Source organism: Brassica rapa, chromosome A03, assembly GCF_000309985.2.
Source record: "Brassica rapa cultivar Chiifu-401-42 chromosome A03, CAAS_Brap_v3.01, whole genome shotgun sequence".
Taxonomy (NCBI): domain Eukaryota; kingdom Viridiplantae; phylum Streptophyta; class Magnoliopsida; order Brassicales; family Brassicaceae; genus Brassica; species Brassica rapa.
In genome coordinates, this window is record NC_024797.2 from 31393358 (window position 1) to 31411542 (window position 18185).

Below are 18185 nucleotides of genomic sequence, written 5' to 3' on the forward strand. Positions count from 1 at the left end.
GACAGTTGATTGATCATCATTCTGAATCCGTATACTGCCAATGCCTTTGATCTCAGAATGAGTGTGATTAGCCATCTTCACTCTTCCTGTTTTTGAGTTATCAAACTCAACAAACCAATCCCTCCTTGGAGTCATATGAAATGAGCACCCTGTGTCCATGATCCACTCGTCTTCTTGTCCTTCACATACTGCATTAGACTCTTCTTCCACATTCAAACCAGCTGCATCGACAACTTGACCCACAACATTCGAAGTTTCACCTTTCTCTGAACTGCCGTTCTTCTTGTTCCTTTCTTTCCAAACAAAACACTGCTTCTTGTAGTGACCGTCTTTACCACAAATCCAACAAGTCATCTTCTCTCTTGACTGTGACCTGTTCTGGCTTTTTCCTCTGTCTGAACTCCTTCCTCTTCTATCTCTCCTGCCTCTTTCTTGAACATATAGAGCCTCTGAGTTACTCTTGCTCAATTTACCACTCGCTCCAAGTTCTAGACTTTTCGACCTTATAGCTCCAGTGATTACTTCCAGTGCTAGCGTTGTCTTACCATACTTCAAAGTTTCTTTCAACTGATCAAACTGTTTCGGTAAAAACATCAGTAACACAATCGCTTGGTCTTCATCTGAAACTGTAACCTTCACGTTCTCCAGGTCAGATATAAGCTTGAAGAAGTCGTTTACATTCTCCTCCATAGTCATGCTATCTGACATCTTGTACCCATATAACCTTTGCTTAAGGTATATCCTGTTGGGTAACGACTTAGCCATGAACAACTTGTCTAAGATCTTGAGCATACCAGCTGTGGTCGTTTCCTTGATGACCTTTCTGAGAATATGATCCCCCAGACTTAGTATGATCGTAGATCTAGCTTTTTCTCTCTTCTCCTTGAGGGTTTTCTCCTTTTGAATCTTCTCTTCCGGCTTGTCAGAAGCTTCAGTCGCAGACATCCCTTTCTCTGCTGTAGAGTCTTCAACATCCACGCTTTCTTCATCTTCTAACCCTTCTAACAAACACAGTAGCTCCAGATGAGCCAACAGCTTCTCTTTCCAGAGAACATAATCGCCTTCTCCGTCGAACTTCTCAACCTCTGAACGTACTGAAGTCATGATACGCATCAAAGGACAAAGCTTTACAGAAAAGCTTCAATCTTTACAAAGCTTCAATCTTTCCTCCTTCCCAGCCAGCCAACCTGGCTCTGATACCAATTATTGAGAAAAGGATCGTTTTATACTTTGTTTTGTTCTCTTTGATTTCGGTATCTCTCTCACCTCTCACGTTGTTTCACTCGTGTGTATTACGTTTGTTTGCGGAAAGTAAAGACACACAGATTTAACCAGTTCACGCCTCAGTGTGAGGACGTTACGTCTGGTCCGAGGTTATCTCGGAAATCCACTAGAAAGCTTGGTTACACTTAATCCTTAGAGACCGAACAAACGCTAGACTTGCGGCTGCTCTCTGTGTTTCTCAACTGCTCTCTTAACCTTAATGTCTCAGCTCTGTGTCCGCTTTATAGCATTTGAAGAGGCGGTGCCACGCTCCTCTCTCTCCTCTATTTTACTCTGCTTTACCGTACAGAGGAAGAAGACAAATGCCAGCGATAAGGGAGGCATGGTTAATTACTCTGTTGCCCCTTAATACCGTTAAGTCTCGCACGTGAGCTCTCTGTGCGAACTACTGTTTCCTTAACGACCAGCTGAGACCCTCTGCTTCGGGTAGAGACTCTTCGACACAGGCAAAACTCAATAGTGAAATATATACATTTGTTGTCCATGATACGGTCTGAAAGTTCGAGCTCAGGTATTGTATATATATGTAAAAAATTACGTTAAACATGTTATCTCTAACGTACGTCTGAGCGTATGCAATAACGTAATATGTTATGGCGACCAAGGCCGATGGCACGACTATTTGCGACAATGGGGGCCAAGACTTATATCGCATGCATCTGGACGATATAGCTGAGTACGGGACACACATTATAAAAATTTTTACATTAGAGACATTTAGATAAATTCTAAGTTAATTATTGACTAAATTACAAAAACTAGTGTGGGAGCCCCACCTAAGCCCTTCTTTGCGTCTGCCCCTTGTATACACTCTCTACTTTGGAACATTTTTTTTCTAAAGAATTTTTTATCTTCAATTTAAAATCGGGTATTGAAATCGTTCACTGTTTTTTCTTTGGGCAACCAGTTCACTGTTTATTATAAGAGGAATTTATAAACTATAAACAAAAAAAAAAGTATTCTGTTTTTTATGCTATCAATTATAATTTTTTTTTTATCAATTATTTACTTATTTCCTAAATTATCTTTAATATATATTTAAATCTTCTGTGTACAAATTTTAACTTTGGCTTGTTAGATATTTTTTTCTTAAAAATGTCGTTACTACGTGATTTTAAATGATAGCAATACATTATTAATTCTATTTGGAACCTACACATACGATGCGACGATGAAGGAAATAAATAACATTTAGCAATGGAGAGGGTTGTGAATTGTGATGTAGCAGTTGTACGGGGACAAGCTAAGATACGTGTAGAACATGCTTTAGGTATATACCAGTTTAATTCTTGAGATATAAACCACTAATTGGTGTGGAATTAAACCAATCGGCAAACGCGGATTAGGCATTTCCAACAACCTCATTCTATTTTTCACTTTAAAATAGAGTTTAAAGTAAAAATACTCCAGTGATACTCTATTTCTCATTTTAAAATTGAGTGAAAAATAGGTTTACTCTAAATATAAAGTAATTTGTTTATTTTTTATTCATCACTCTATTTTTTACTATAAAATAGAGTATCATTGGAGTAAACTTTAACTCTATTCTAGAGTAAAAAATAGTGTAAACCATAGGGGATAGTCTTAAGTGGAACTAGTGGTGTCTCACGATGCGTATGTGACCAATTCTGGTCGAACGCAATTAAAGCCTTTTATGTGCAGGCCGTTGTATGTTATTGAACTAACGAGTACACGTTACATAAAATGCAACACATACTTTATCAAGGAAAACTACGAGCTTATTATTAGATATTTAAATATCTTGAAGGATGAAACAAAGAAAACTTGTCGGATCGACTGGTGTCGTTTTGTGCAAGGATCTTCAAAAGTAAATTACGTTAATGTCTTCTTTCACCGCAAACCACGAAATATTCGAGATCCTCTCTTTTGTTAGGAAGAAAACTCCGAGATCCCATAATTAAAAGTTGTGATTAGTGACCACTTTGTTGTCATATGTTCATTTTCCTGACGTCTGTCTACCCATATTCAATTTCAATCCGACTAAACCGATCATATTGGTGTAGTATTCAAGTCTGTCTACACGAAAATATTAAATTACATCATAATGATGTGTTTACATATATATGTATTTTGCTGTCAAATGTATGAAGTATACAATTCTTGAGTCCCCGAACATTCGGTAAAAAGCGTTTGACCTCTCAGTGTTTTTGAGTCTAGCAGCGTCTATAGGTCGTCCGGATCAGACTTGCATCAAGCGGGCTTAAGTAATCAGTGATTACAAGTGAGCAAATTGGCGACTATTGGTACTCTAGGAGACACATTCTAAGTTGTCAATTACACTAAGAGACACATTGGACATAGAAGACACATTACCCTAACAAAATTACCAACATAACCTCTAACTAAAGGACATCTATCTAGACAAAAAAAAAATTAAAAATCAAAATATAACATCACTTTATCTCTTTGGCATCGGTTCCTCTTTCAAACAAAATCCCTAATTTGAAAAAACTATGAAACGACAAAACTCTACCCCCTTTCTCTCGTGCGACAAATTTGTAATCTGAGAAAGATACTTTCGATGCCGCTCTAAATCTTCTTGATTCGTTTCTCTCGACATCGTATTACCGTGTTCCACCTCTCGATTTCAGTATCTGTATCGTTCCTTGTCCCGACCACCGCCGCGTAGTCTTCAACGCTCTTGCTGATTAGTTCTCAATCTCGATCTCTAAACTCTCCGCCTCCTTTGATTCACAGACAAACTCCACATGGAAAGTTAGACCCCGCTTCTTAGAACAACTAGTTGACTCTGTTTTTTCGGCCAAACCCTATGAAAGTGACGGTGGCTCTCTTGGTCAATGTGTATGTGGATATTGTTGATGTGGTCGGAATAATTGTGGATGAGGATCTCGTAGTCAGTGGTTGTGTTGATGTTGTTGATGTGACCGGAAGAGTTGTGGATGGAGCTCTCGGTGGTGGATACGAAAGTGGTAATAGAGGGAGATGAGATACTGGAGGTGATGATTAATGGAGGTGATGATAGCTCTCTTGGTTAATGTGTGTGTGGATATTGTTGATGTGGTAGGAAGAAATGTGGACGGGGTTCTCATGGTCAGTGGTTGTGTTGATGTTGTTGATGTCGTGACGTGTGGATGTGATCGGTGTGGACGTCAGTTGTGTGGATGTGGTGGTTGTGGACAATGTGATCAGTGTGGACGGCAGTTGTGTGGATGTGGTGTCTGTGGACATGAGAGTGGGGTGGGGGGGGGGGGGGGGAGAGGGGCAAGTGCGCAATGGGGTGGTCAGATGAGATATGGATAACAATGAAGATCCCACCTTTGTCTTCCATGTTTTGGGTATTTACGAGATTTTTATAAGATGAAAGTTTCTGCATTTTGTAAACGTTTGTATTTTTTCGTATTAAACAATTAGATTTTTTTCATATACATTTTTGTTTAGAAACCAAAAGAAAAATCTATCAGTGAAATGGTTAAAGCCGTGTGGTTCACATGACATCACACTACTCTCACAAACAAAAACTATACGTTAAAGAACAATATTTATTAAAGCCAAAACTATACGCTTCTTTTGAGCCATTAGATTTTGTTTCACCAAAAAAAATCAACGGCCAAAACAAGAGGCCCTAAAACCTATATACCTACTTTTACTTTTCCACCTTCTATATTTATTCCAACTAGAATGTTATCTGGTTTGGTTCCTTAAAGAGAATATTCTCTTTCCAAAATCGTGCGGAGGGCTTTAATGTCTAACAAAAAGACAGCTGTCACAATATTGTGCTTCATCTACACAATGTGTCTTTAGACGTTAACAAAAGAGAGAAAGTGTCCCTCAGTGTAAACGACTCTGTAAGTATTGGGCTATAATTTTTCTTTTGTGTAGTCTGTTTTTGTCCTTACTTTCATTAATTTTTGGGTTTTCATTTTTGTTTGGTGGGGGGAACAAAACAACACACCCAACTCCCAAGAAAAAAGGCGACACACACTCAGATGATAACAATTATAGCCAACAAGTGTCTCTAACTCATCCAAAATCGACAGCATATATCACATGGTTTTCTCCAGTCCTCTAGCTTCATGGATTATGTCATAATTTAGAAACATGGACCATTCTCTCCATGTTTTCTTTTCATACCGTCCAAAAGCCAACCAGCAAATAAATTGAAATAGAAAGTTATTCTAATCAATATATAAATGCATTTACCTTGTGTGTTTAATGCTTCTAAATTTGCGTGAGAGATAAACGCACATTGATCACGTAATTTTAACTAGTAGCAAGAACTTATGGTTTGACGCATGAACTCTAAACATTAAAAGATTGTTTTTAATATGAACTTTAAACAAGAAGTCAAGAATCATGGTTCTACATAAAAGGTTCACGATCTTGAGGTATAGGCTTAATTATTTTTTGTAACTTGAGGTTGAGGTCTTGCACGGATTACACGCAATACTCCTTTTTTTTGTCAAACCTATACATACTTCTATATTAAATCTGGCGTGTCTGATTTCGTCTGCCAATATACAGTTACAATTAAAGTGCCTTGTATTAGTATATCATTTATAGGCAACCCTAAGAGCATATGCATTCCTAATATTGGAGAAATATTCTCCAAATTTGAGAAATTAATGGATGAGTTTTGAATTTTTGAGAATCCCATTTATATTTATATTTCAATATTTTTTTTAGAACCTCTCTTTTATGATGCTCTTACTATTGAAAATGCTTTTGACAAAATATAGTTTTCTATACACATTAATCTGCCGTTAAACAAATATTTATTTTCAATTAAATTACAAGTACAAGTCTACAACGTGTATATATTATATATGACACTTCTCGATATTGCCTGTTAAGTTGGAAAACCAATTCTTTGGTTTCCGTCAAAGAATCTTCCTTCTAATTAAACTATCAAATTAGATATGAATCAAACGATATGGCGTCTACGATTCATTTCAAACAGCAGAAGGAAAGGTTGGGTTGAAGAACTTCGCGGGAGAAGTTACGAGCACATGAAATGAAATCTCGAGGGGGAATAAAACGGAGATGGTAGACTCTCTCTCCCTTCTCTCATAAAATTTTTTGAGAGATAGAGAAAGTCGCGGTGGTCCCGTTTTCTGTCTCCTTTCTGGTTCACGACAACGATTCCGGTGCACGGTGGTCTCTATGACGCGGTGTAGCTGGCTTTGACTCCGATGTTTTCGCGATCTTCTAAGCGAAATCATTCGGCTTTGGTTTCCGATGGAATCCGGTGATCGATCGCTTTGTTTGGATCGATTGAGAAGTTTGAGGCCGGAAAAAATGATGGAAAATCGTTTTCCCAATTTGGCTCCGGTGGGATACGGTGGGGTGTGTTTCTGAAAGAGGTGAAAGTGGTGGAAGAATTGGCGTGGCTCCTCGTTTCGGTTGAATTCTGGTGGGTACTGATTAGGTCCGGTGATGTGTTAACCGGTGAAGACGGTGTTTGATACGGCGCCGATGGGTTTGGGCGCCGGCGTAAGATTTGGTCGGTGGAGGCAGGAGACGGTTTCCTCTGTGTCGGACACGTTCGCCTTCGTCGTTGTACACGTGTTGTGTACGTGTTTTTTGGGGAGGGGGTTCTGTTTCGGGCCTTAATCTTGGCCTCCTTCTTGGATGTTTTATGATGGGCTGTTTGTGGTCTTTCTTTTGTTTGATAATAGTTGGGCCTGTTTCTGTGGCATCTTTTGTAGTTTTTTATCTTTGGTAATAATATACTTTTAGATGGAAAAAAAAAAAAGATATGAATCAAACGATATACTGAAATATTCCAAAAATGATTATGTAACTCAAGAAACGTGTATTTCCAGTGCTCTAGACAGTTACATGCATGACGACGACGTACCAATAGGCATCTGAATATTTTTGCGCTACTTTGTCTTTTTACATGTTACATCTTATAATTGTCCTTTTCTTTCTAGAATACAATATTGTTTGTCATGTTTTCAATTTACTGGCTTGTATTAAGCTCCTAGGTTAATTTATTTTTTTTAGCTCCTATAGGTTAGTATATTTGTCTTTTAGACTTTTACTAGCTAAAAACGTTTGTAAAAAGAGGTTCTTCATTTTTGTCAGTATGCGAATTACTTCAAAATGCTAACTTATTTTTTAAAAAAGGTTAACATAATATTTGAAAAAATCTTATCATTTCAGAGTAAACACGATCAAATTGAACACATTTATTCATATAAAACGGAAAATCTAGTCATCCAAAAGCAGGGAGATCGCCTATTGTTGCTTAGTTAGACCGTTGATCATTACACATATTATATTCAAAATTCAAATTTCCGTGGTGCCCCCAAAGGTAACGTTCCAACAGATTTGATTATATTTATTTCTACAAGACTTCATTCATTTGTCGCATATTTCATTATCCGACTAAGAAGATTTATTTAGTTAAGAAGATTTTTAATTTAAATCTAAGCCATCTTTGACCAAAAAGAATTTTTTCAGTGATCATAAATAGAATGACTGAAAATAGTGGTAAGAAAATAGACAATATAATATAATTCAGGCTTTCCCGATGACCCAACTGACAAATCAGAGTCACCAATAAATCTTAAATCAGAGGAAATTAAGTAAATCAAAAGGAAAAAAATCTCTGGCCTGCTCTAAAATTCCACTTGGACTTAAATTTTTTTTTTCACATTATCGAAAAATCCAAGAAAAAATCACTAAAAAAAAACTAAATAAAAGACAAAACGGCTCTGGCGAAATCTCTTACCTTGGAAAGATAAAAGATGTAGTTCAGTCACATAATCAGCATGTGTACGTCGTTTCTTTAGTGCTAATATATAACAACAGTGTCAGAAAAATATTAACCCATAAAAGTCTCTCACCGTTCATATCATATTTATATATTGGTAAGGTGGTAATAGTGCAGACGTTACATGCATTGTATTGAAACCCAAAGTTTATTTCTCGAGAAGCAAGCGGATCAGAGCCTTTCAATCCATCTTTATTACTTTGTTCTCTGTTCTTCTTTATCTTTCTTTGTTAAAAAACAAACCTTTCTCCTCTGTTTTAGATGGCAATACAAGCGCAGCTGAGTTACAACGCTCCGTTCATCGGAACTGGTGGCTCCGAGCTTTCTTTGATCAACAACGATGGTGGTATCGGAATCAATCAGTCGTATATGAACAACCAGCAAGCTCTGTTTCATACCCAACAGAACCGTTCTCAGAGCTTTTTCGACGCTCATATGGAGAAACAGAGGCGAGAGATTGATCAGTTCATCAGAGTTCAGGTTCGTAATCTTATCATCTCATCGAAAGATTTGATTTTTACAACATAGGCACTGATAAAGTTTCGATCTTTTTCTAAAAACAGAGCGAGAGGTTGAGATACGCGTTGCAAGAACAGAGGAAGCAAGAAACAGAGACGATCTTGAGGAAAATGGAAGCGAAAGCTCTGGTTTTGATGGCGCAGAAGGAAGAAGGGATGTCGAGAGCGTTGAGCAAGAACATGGAGCTCGAGAATCTGTTGAGGAAGATGGAGACGGAGAACCAAACTTGGCAGAGAGTGGCTCGTGAGAACGAAGCGATGGTCGCAACGCTCAACTCGACCCTTGAACAGGTTCGAGAGAGAGCCGCCACGTGTCGCAACGACGTTACAGCGGCGGAGGATGAAGGGTCTTTCTGTGGAGATAATTTTCCGATGAGTAGTTGTTGCTTGAACTGTGGGTTGAATGGTGAGACAAGAGTGTTGTTTCTGCCGTGTAGGCATCTCTGTTGCTGCACGGGTTGTGAGGACGGTCTAGTTCTTTGTCCGATCTGTAATACACCCAAGAAGAATAGAATCGAGGCCTCTGTTTTCTAGAACGGAGAGATTTTTACTCCGGGAGATGACGTGGCAGGGTGATTTGGTGTTTTCTGAAAAGTGTAGGGGTTAAAACTTAAAAGGAAAGGTAGACTAGGAAAGTTATCCAGAAGTAAATTCCTATTTTGTTTGTTCTTTTGTTTCTTTTGCATCAATGGGAAAGAAGAAATCCAACTGGATATAAAGAACATAGTCATATTTTCCCTTATCTAATGAATTTTGGATATTATTTTTATGCAATTTTCATTAAAAATGACTATGGAGAAAGTTAAGACAATTTTACAGTATATTTTCATAATTACAAAACTGAAAAATATTTCAAAAATAGTTATGAACTAAGCGTAATTCAACTGATTTGAAACATTTTTCACTAATATTTTCGAAGTTTATATTTAAAATTAAAGTATTATTTTGGTATGAAACCAACATAATTTCCAAAAAAAATGGAGTTATCTAACTAGTATTTTTGTTTAGATGTTGTGAGATGGCGGAGAGAGGTGGGAGTAGAGTCAAGTCAGTAGACACGCGTATTTGAGAGGCTGTAGGTATTGTTGGGTTGCTCAATAATCAATACTATATAATATAGTACGGTGACAAGAGAAATCAATATAGTCAGTGCAAGAGAGGACAACAATAGTTGTATTTCAACATTTTAGTGTCTTTTCTGACAAACTTTTTAAAAAGTAAAACAAGAGAGAAACTTATGTTTGGCCTGCCATAGGATTGAGTTCTCGCGCTTATCTAAACAGAAACATGAGCCTTTTTCCATTATAGATTCTCAGTCTTTATTTGGGACAAATCTGTGCTACCTATGTTGTTTTCTAAATCCTCCCTAATACCTACGAAAATAAACAATCTAGTTGTATAATACTAGCATCTACGATAGGTTGTACTACACAATGTAACCTTCAATTTGTCAGAAAGAACGCAATAAGATTCTGTTAAAACTTAAAAGCTATACACCTAACGAAGAATCTATATCTAAACTTTGGTATAGGCTGCCTGTACTTTCCTCAAAGCTCACAGAAACAAGAGTGTGGAATTATGTGAATTATAAATTGACTCATGGGGCGGCCCATTATTATTTTTTCATATATGTTGTTGGACCGCACGCATGCACTCGTCCATGGTGTCCTCATGTTCTGCTGCGACTTCTTCTTGACAACATGGCAGCGCAACATTTTCATAGGCTCAGAGCATCTATCTTGTGCAGCCAATAGACGATAGGAAATACAAAGAAAAAAAGGAGTGTTAATGCATGTATGTTCTCATCCAAGAGTGAATAATATTTGAGCAAAAGTGAAGAACTCCACATTTTGCTTCACTCTCTCTGTTATATGAAGCTTGTTGGATTTTTTTTTAAGCTTGGAAACATACTTAAAAATCATAGATGCATTACATAATAAGAATTCAAATAAAGAAAGTACTACTAGGATAAAACCTGAGAATAAAACTACCACACACCTAAAACAAACAAAAAGCAATAGAACTCATGATAGTGAATAAGTGATTGATGAAGGGTGTGGTGTGAACTGATAATGATGATGAGTAATTCAACCACGAGTGATCGTGATCTTGATTGAATGAACTTTCTTCCTAATATGAAGCATCTCACAGTGGACAGTATCATTCTCTTTAAGCCTGTTCCTTCTACAAATCCTGCCCCATCCTTTGAAGGAAATGCCATAATAAGAACAGTTCAGTATAGCCCCATCCAAGATCCCTTCTCCATCGATGTACTTGATGCGGTCACAAAATGTAAGTCCATGTTCTTTCACCACAGCTGCAGGAATCAACTGCATAACACACAAAACCAAATGTATAAGCCAACCAGCCATATTAAGAGAACGATAAAGACAGTAAGCAAATCTTTTAAGTTATTTTTTTCTTATACCACGTCATAGATCCTTTTCTTGAGGGTAGTAGTAAAGCATGGATTAGACTCAACCTCCAAATTAGGAAACCCTGCAACAACTGAGACAAAAAAAACATGCTTCAGCAACAAGTTTGTATGTTAGTTAGTAAGTACTACAAGGAACTTTTTAACCTTCAGCAACAGATACTGTGTCATCACTGTCAACAGGGTTGATACTCTGGCTGACCTCATCATCTTCACCAGCATGGAAAGAAGGATCATCACCCTCATTCGAATCAGCAGCAACCACTGAAGAATCTTCTTCTTCTTCTTCGTCAGAATTAGCATCAGAGAGGTTGACTGTCTCCACGACAGCTCTTATCTCCTTACATTCCGAACGACCAAAGACGCTGACCTCGAAAGTGTGGGAACCGTCGTAGACAAAGGTCAAGAACTCTCCGTGCTTGAGTTCATGGTCCTCTGCAAACTTGGACCACCCTGAAGTGAAATACGCAACGCCACGTATCTTCTTGAAACTCACAGTCCAAACACCACCTCCAATGCCTTGGAGCTTAGCTGTTTGTGGCAGTGGGTCTTGAAGATGCGCATTGAAAGACTTTGGAATCGCCTGATAATCATGATCACCAAACATAGAAGCATTATAAACATCAGAAAACTCATACTAAATCAAAATCCAGAAATTAAAGATTCTTTCCTCCTAAGACATAACTCTCCCCCACTAATACTTTCTACTTCTATTACATGGAAGAAAGAGAGGAGGAGATTTACCATTGATTCAGAAGCAGTTTCTGGGAGGAAGACCTTGAAGAAACGGGGAAGATCAGCAACATCTTCGTCACTTTCAGACATGGAGAGAGACTATGTTTGAAAGAGAAATGAGTCAAGAACAACGAAACTTATAGACAAAGTTGAGTCAAAGGGAAGAAAACAGAGTTTACATGTAAAAAGATCATGTTATTTACAGTTTAACCCCATATAATGTTATAAATTACAGTCAAAGCCAACAGAAGCTAGCTGGTTATGAATTACACTGACAAAAGGAAAACTTATAAATAAACATTTTTTTTTTTTTAAAAACATGTTGGACTATGTTCAACCAAAGTACATCTTTATCTGATCACACACTCTTTCCATTTGTTTTGTCACATCCACACAGTAAATGCATGTCTGAGACTTGAACACAAAGTTAAAGTTTGCTATGCCAAGTAAAAACTGTAACACTTACAGTGCAAAAACATTTGAAGTTTAGTTAGTGATTCAGTTTTTATGTAGAGGAAAAAAGCTAGGCTGAAGCCAAATTGTGGGGAAGATAACACCATACCTAGCAAAAAGACGTCCTAGCCGAAAGTGGTTTTGATCATCAACAAGGCCATGCTGGTATTATAACTCATTTCACAAAATACAAGTTCTCAAGTGCATTTACAACTCATGTCAAGTGGAATTATACAATTATAATGACCATAACAATTTGAACAAATATGCAATGAGTGTATGTGTGTGTGTGTCTGTCTGAATGCCAGTATGAATAATTCAATAAGGATTCATCAGCAAATTCACATTTAACCTCACAGTCTATGCTTTAAATAATATCAAAGCTAACTAATAGTCTTTCTTCAACTCTGTCACACTACAGTAAATGAGAAACGCAAGCCTCTGGCCCTCACGTTTCATAAAGGTCAATGCTCAAGGTAATACAGTACTGTATGTTTTACAACTCCGTTTCTTCTTCCTTTGTATTTATGCATTAGAGATCCTTAACGTGTTGCAGTTATGGGCAAGGGAAATTGAGTTAGAGAAGCAACATGATCCACGGAACAAAAAGCTCGCAACATATATAGTATTGCTTATATAGTTATATCACCACAACTTTAACTAAAGACCAAACTGTCGCTTATATTTTAGTCTCGCTTATATTGCATATGGGCTTAAGCACTGAGGTCCAAAACTTTGTTCCACATTTAAAAAAGAAGAAGAAAAACTTAACTTGTTCCATCCACATGTAATTAAAGTCAAGAGAAAAGATTTTTTTCTGAACCTATAACTCCATCCAGTTTACATATATTATAGGGTGAAGAGTTGTGTTGACTGAGTTATATTGATGACTGACTTAGGAACTTGTTAGAACATGTTGCGTACACAGTATGTGTACTGAGGCGCAAATGCGAGAGTGGAAGAAACGCACAAGAGTGATCCAAAGATGGTGTTTCGCTGAAGCAATAACTTGATATGATGACATGTGTTACACAAGATCTCTAACGTCTGATCTGGTGTATGGGAATGGCACGAGGTGTCATGGACATACAAGTTGGGTTCGAGTACAATGTGATGATGTGGCATTGAACCATGGTGATAGGAAAGAGTCACGTGGGCTTGATTACTAAGAAGAATTAGACCTTGTTTACAAAGCAAAAGCCTAACTGAGATTAGTGGGCTTTAGGGTTTGTTCGATTGGATTGGAGTATAAAGATAACGAAACGGTGACAGAAAATCAGTTACAGGTCTAGGGTTTATTGAAGATGCAAATGGATGTCTGTGAGACATCCTATCTGTTGGTAGTTTTGTTATAGAAAACTATATTTGTCAGAGAAGATAGTAGTTGCTCTTTATTATAAATCTAGTTAAGAGTGGTTACCATAGAGTAAAGTCGTTTGTGTTCTTTTCTATTAAATGAGTTTTGGATGTAGTCCGGGAGATGGACCTCGTTAAAAAATGTATATGTGTTATTTACTTTATGTTCCTTTGCAATCGCTCATTAACACAATCGCATAAGGATATATAGACTAGCCATGCATTGGTAATAGTGCAGACGTTACATGCATTAACACAATCGCATAAGGATATATAGACTAGCCATGAATCTGTTTTTGCATACGGCAGGATTCATAATCTGAAACATTCGGAAATGTGTGATGTCATTAACTGAGATAATCTACTTCTGAAACTTGAATTCTGACCTTAGTGTAAGATGTTTGAAGATCAACTACTTCTCAAACTCTATATACGGAAACTGAAACATAGTAGCCATTGAAACAGAGTAACTACTAGAATCATACTCTTTGTATAGAGAAAGTGAATACCTTTTCTCTGTAGTGGTTAATGTTAATGTATGTATGTTCTCATCCAAGAGTGAATAGTATTTGAGCAAAAGTGAAAAAAAGGTAGAACATCTCGCTTCAAATTTTCATCCAAGAGTGAACATATTTGCTTCAAAAGTGGAATATTAATAATACCTCTCAGCACAAGTCTCGTTGCGTATTTGGTCATCATTATCAATGTCTCAGATGTCAATCAAATCATCTGGAATATGCAAGGAAATACGCTTCACATCTTGCTTCCAACTACAGTCCTTGTAACAACAAAAGAGAAACTTAAGTTTTTATATAAGTTGAATAGATTTTTGTCACAAATTTAAACCAGAAATGTCAAATCCAAATTTTGTTTCATAATAATGTCAGAATTAAAGACTACTCCAACTTTGGTACAACATTTATCTAATGTGGCCAAATCTACAGCACATATTGAAAGCAACTCTAAATTTTCTATACCCACACAAAGCAAATAAAAGATTCTATGTCCTTTACTGTCTTTTTCGTTTCATACTTGCTCTGCCCTTTCGTCCTGAACTTTTGTACCAATACCATGTCCTTGTCGGTAAGTCATGTGGTTATATATCTTCCAAGGTGTCACATTTTCATAAGAAGATTTCAAAGAAACAGGATCTCTCATCAAATGACACCGACTATTATTATAAATCTTTGAATGTATTATTATTTGTGAAGAACATGAGACAAAACCAACGTTACACAACACAACAAAGTTTTTTTGTTTTGGTCTTAAAACAAATAATATTACAACACAACACACAAGATCCACATGATGAAGATTATATCATGGCACATCTGATCTCTTCCCATCTTTCTTCTCTTGCCTACCACACAACGACCAATCAAGAATCTTGTTCACTCGTTTTAGATGTTTGGTCTCACGTTCAGACGGCTCGCCAGCTTCTGTCCCAGTGACTTATCAGCCTGTTTCACCACATATTTAACCAATCAGTGTAAGAAAATATTACAAAACTACACAAAAGGCTAAAGGAAACAGACAATGACAGTAAAAGAAATTGTCAGATTTTTTTTATACCTGAGACCAGTAAGAGATCCAGATGCTGCGGATCTCATGTGTGATGCGAGGGTCTGATAGAGCATCAATCCATCGACCGATGAAACGTTCTTGCCTGAAGTTAAAACCGACAGTAAAACAATAAGAACATGTAAATGTATTGAGTATCACCCAAAAAAAAAAAAGAACAGTGAGTACCTCTCTGGTGTAAAGGAACGGTATCTCTCTCCAGGCTCCTTGAAGTTGTTCTCTTTCTCAATAATACACTGCAAAACATATTTTGAACTTTTAGATCATATGTTTCTTACAAGGAAACTGAAAGAGAGAGCTCATTTGATTACTGACCCTCTCACGCTTTCCAGAGCAGACAGCAGGTGGAGTTGGATACTTCTCTGCATGGCGAACCGGGTCATACCTCGAAGGGAAGTAGTTAACCTGCACCAAACCACCTCTTGTAAGAAAACGATATTCTAGCTTGAACGTTCATTTAAAAAAAACACATTACCTCCTCGTCCCTGTGCATGAAATTCATGAAGCCTTCATGGTGGTTGTTGTGGTGAGCACACTTTGGAGCATTAACTGGTAGCTGGAGGTAGTTAGGTCCAAGACGGTGTCTCTGAGTGTCAGCATAAGAGAAGACACGTGTCTGAAGCAGCTTATCGTCAGAGTAGTGTATCCCCGGAACAATGATAGCAGGACAGAAGGCAAGCTGCTCATTCTCCGCAAAGAAGTTATCAATGTTCTTGTTCAACACCATACGCCCAACGGGCTGGAGAGGCAAGATATCTTCAGGCCAAGTCTTGGTGACATCGAGAGGGTCAAAGTCGAACTTGTCTTCATCAGCTGGGTCGATTATCTGAACAAAGAGCTTCCACTCAGGGTAGTTACCAGCGGCGATGGAGTCGTATAAGTCCTGAGTCGCGTGGCTGTGGTTGGTTCCTCCAACGCGGATTGCATCTTCTTCTAGTAGAGACTTCACTCCACAAGTTGGTTTCCAGTGGAACTTCACGTAGTGAGCTTTGCCGGCTTTGTTGATCAACATGTATGTGTTGACACCTGAGCCTTCCATGTGTCTGTAGTCTTGTGGGATACCGATGTCGTCGAAGAGGAAAGTGAACATGTTGAGGCTTTCAGGGTGGTGGGAGAAGAAGTCAAGGACTCTCCAGTTCTCTTGGATGTGAGATTTGGGGTTTGGTTTGAGAGCGTGGACCATGTCAGGGAACTTCATCCCGTCGCGGATGAAGAAGACAGGGAAGTTGTTTCCGACAAGATCAAAGTTTCCCTGCTCAAAAAGAATATGATCATTTGCTTTAGCATATATGAACATGGCTGGTTCTGAGCATAGGCTAATTAATGCTAAACATTGGTTTATGTCCTAAAAAACTTAAAAACATTTACATATTTATTTACAAGTCTCCAAATTTGTTAAAAAAAATTTATAATTTTTTATTAAACGAACTATAGCCGTATATAAATATTTATTAAATTATCTATAGCCCCCATAATTTTGAGTAGTGACTTGCCTCTCTGGTGTAGAACTTGACTGCGAAGCCACGAGGGTCTCTCAAGGTCTCGGGACTTCCACGCTCATGGATGACAGTGGAGAAACGCACAATGACCGGAGTCTGAACACCTGGAGCTCTGAGGAAGTCAGCACAAGTGAGGTTAGATATATCATGAGTGACCTCGAAGAAACCCTTTGCACTGGCTCCTCTTGCGTGAACCACGCGCTCTGGAATACGCTCCCTGTCGAAGTTAGCAAGCTTCTCAACGAGATGGTAGTCCTCAAGAAGGATAGGACCTGCCAAAACCCATCACAAGTGTAACACTTAACATTCACATCCATAGTACACATACTCATGAACGAAACGATATCGTTTTGAGAAGAAAGATATACCTCTGGGTCCAACGGTCATGGAGGAGTTGTTGTTCCATACAGGAGCACCAGAGTTGGTGGTGAAGAACGGAGAGTTGTAAGAACTCGCTGGACGATACTGCAATCATAAAAAGATCAAATTCATCATCAAAGGGATCAAGATTCACAGATTCGACTAGAAGAAAGTCAAGATCCGACATAAACACCAATCAAACAGTTCCAAAAGCTACAAATCCGGGTGCAATAACAAAGCTATGAAACCAGTTTCTATAGAAGACGAATAGGTGAGAGATGAAGGAGAGTCGTACCTTGTAGGGATCCATGGTTGATGAGATGAGAGTTGAGAAAGAGAGAGAGAGAGAGACTTCCAGAGATTTAACAAAACGAGGAGATGGTGATGAAGATAATTATAATATTCGCTTCGCCTATTTATAAATGGCTTCTGTCTTTATGCCTTTGCGCTTTAAAGCCTTTTTTTTTAATAATTTGGGGGGAATTTTAAAGGTTATCGTTTTTTCTTATATTTGTTTTTATTTTCTTCAGATAAATGTTTGGAAACCAAGTAGTACAAAAGTCATTTATTGTGGCGGAAAATTAAGGAATATATAATTTTTTTCTTAAACTATCCACCACGTATTTATTAAAGAAAGAAAAGTTATATTTTGTGCGAATATTTCATATATGAAAAAATGACTTACAGCACCCTCATGGGTGAAAATCTAAAAGTGAAAATCTAAAGTGATAAATATGACTATTTTTTAAATAAAACATAATTATCTAACTAAAATTTATCAGTCCTATTAAATCTAGACTAATTGCACACAACATGTCACCATAGTATATTAACGGTTCCTAAAAAAACTTGTTAGTTTAGATACTTTTACTTTCTCTCACTTAATTAACTTTCTTTTTCATTTTCTTTAACTAATGATACTAACAAAATATTTACTGTTGGAGAAGCTCTGAGGCAATTGCTATTCAAGTAAAGGATAATTTATACTTCCTCTGTACCATGATATAAGATATTTTACATGAATACACAAGAATTAAGAAACTTATTTTTTTAGAAGATAATGTCATTAATAATATAAAATAAAAATAAGTTAAACAAACATAAATAATACAGTAAAATATTATTGGTTAACCAATTTTTAATAAAGATAAAGTACTTTAAAAATATCAAAACATCTTATATTTTATATTTTGAAACATCAAAAT

At 37.3% G+C, this 18185-nt stretch overlaps 3 protein-coding genes across 6 annotated transcripts; 1 reads left to right on the forward strand and 2 right to left on the reverse strand.

Annotated features, from left to right (window-relative positions):
• The first annotated feature begins 7996 nt into the window (after positions 1-7996).
• Positions 7997-9331, forward strand: LOC103862387 (probable BOI-related E3 ubiquitin-protein ligase 2). Of its 2 annotated transcripts, XM_009140090.3 has the most exons (3): positions 7997-8141; positions 8306-8524; positions 8608-9331. In XM_009140090.3, the coding sequence occupies exons 2-3, from the start codon at positions 8306-8308 to the stop codon at positions 9094-9096; spliced, it is 708 nt and encodes a 235-aa protein (XP_009138338.1). In that variant the 5' UTR covers positions 7997-8141; the 3' UTR covers positions 9097-9331. The 2 variants fall into 2 exon arrangements, with proteins under 2 accessions (XP_009138338.1, XP_009138337.1); XM_009140089.3 differs by having other exon boundaries at positions 8108-8524.
• A 661-nt stretch (positions 9332-9992) lies between these two features.
• On the reverse strand, positions 9993-14457 carry LOC103862388 (B3 domain-containing protein REM20-like). 3 transcript variants are annotated; one of them, XM_009140092.3, is made up of 5 exons: positions 14050-14457; positions 11741-11830; positions 11144-11579; positions 10991-11070; positions 9993-10892 (listed from the first exon to the last, which is right to left on the reverse strand). In XM_009140092.3, exons 2-5 carry the CDS (start codon positions 11819-11821, stop codon positions 10650-10652), a joined length of 840 nt encoding a protein of 279 aa, XP_009138340.1. In that variant the 5' UTR covers positions 11822-11830; positions 14050-14457; the 3' UTR covers positions 9993-10649. The 3 variants fall into 3 exon arrangements, with proteins under 3 accessions (XP_009138340.1, XP_009138341.1, XP_009138339.1); XM_009140093.3 differs by having other exon boundaries at positions 10991-11061; positions 11741-14457; XM_009140091.3 differs by having other exon boundaries at positions 11741-14457.
• Positions 14458-14714: 257 nt separating this feature from the next.
• Positions 14715-17537, reverse strand: LOC103862389 (catalase-2). The gene is made up of 8 exons (XM_009140094.3): positions 17276-17537; positions 16989-17085; positions 16615-16892; positions 15597-16373; positions 15437-15526; positions 15290-15357; positions 15113-15206; positions 14715-15000 (listed from the first exon to the last, which is right to left on the reverse strand). The coding sequence occupies exons 1-8, from the start codon at positions 17288-17290 to the stop codon at positions 14941-14943; spliced, it is 1479 nt and encodes a 492-aa protein (XP_009138342.1). The 5' UTR covers positions 17291-17537; the 3' UTR covers positions 14715-14940.
• Positions 17538-18185: the final 648 nt, after the last annotated feature.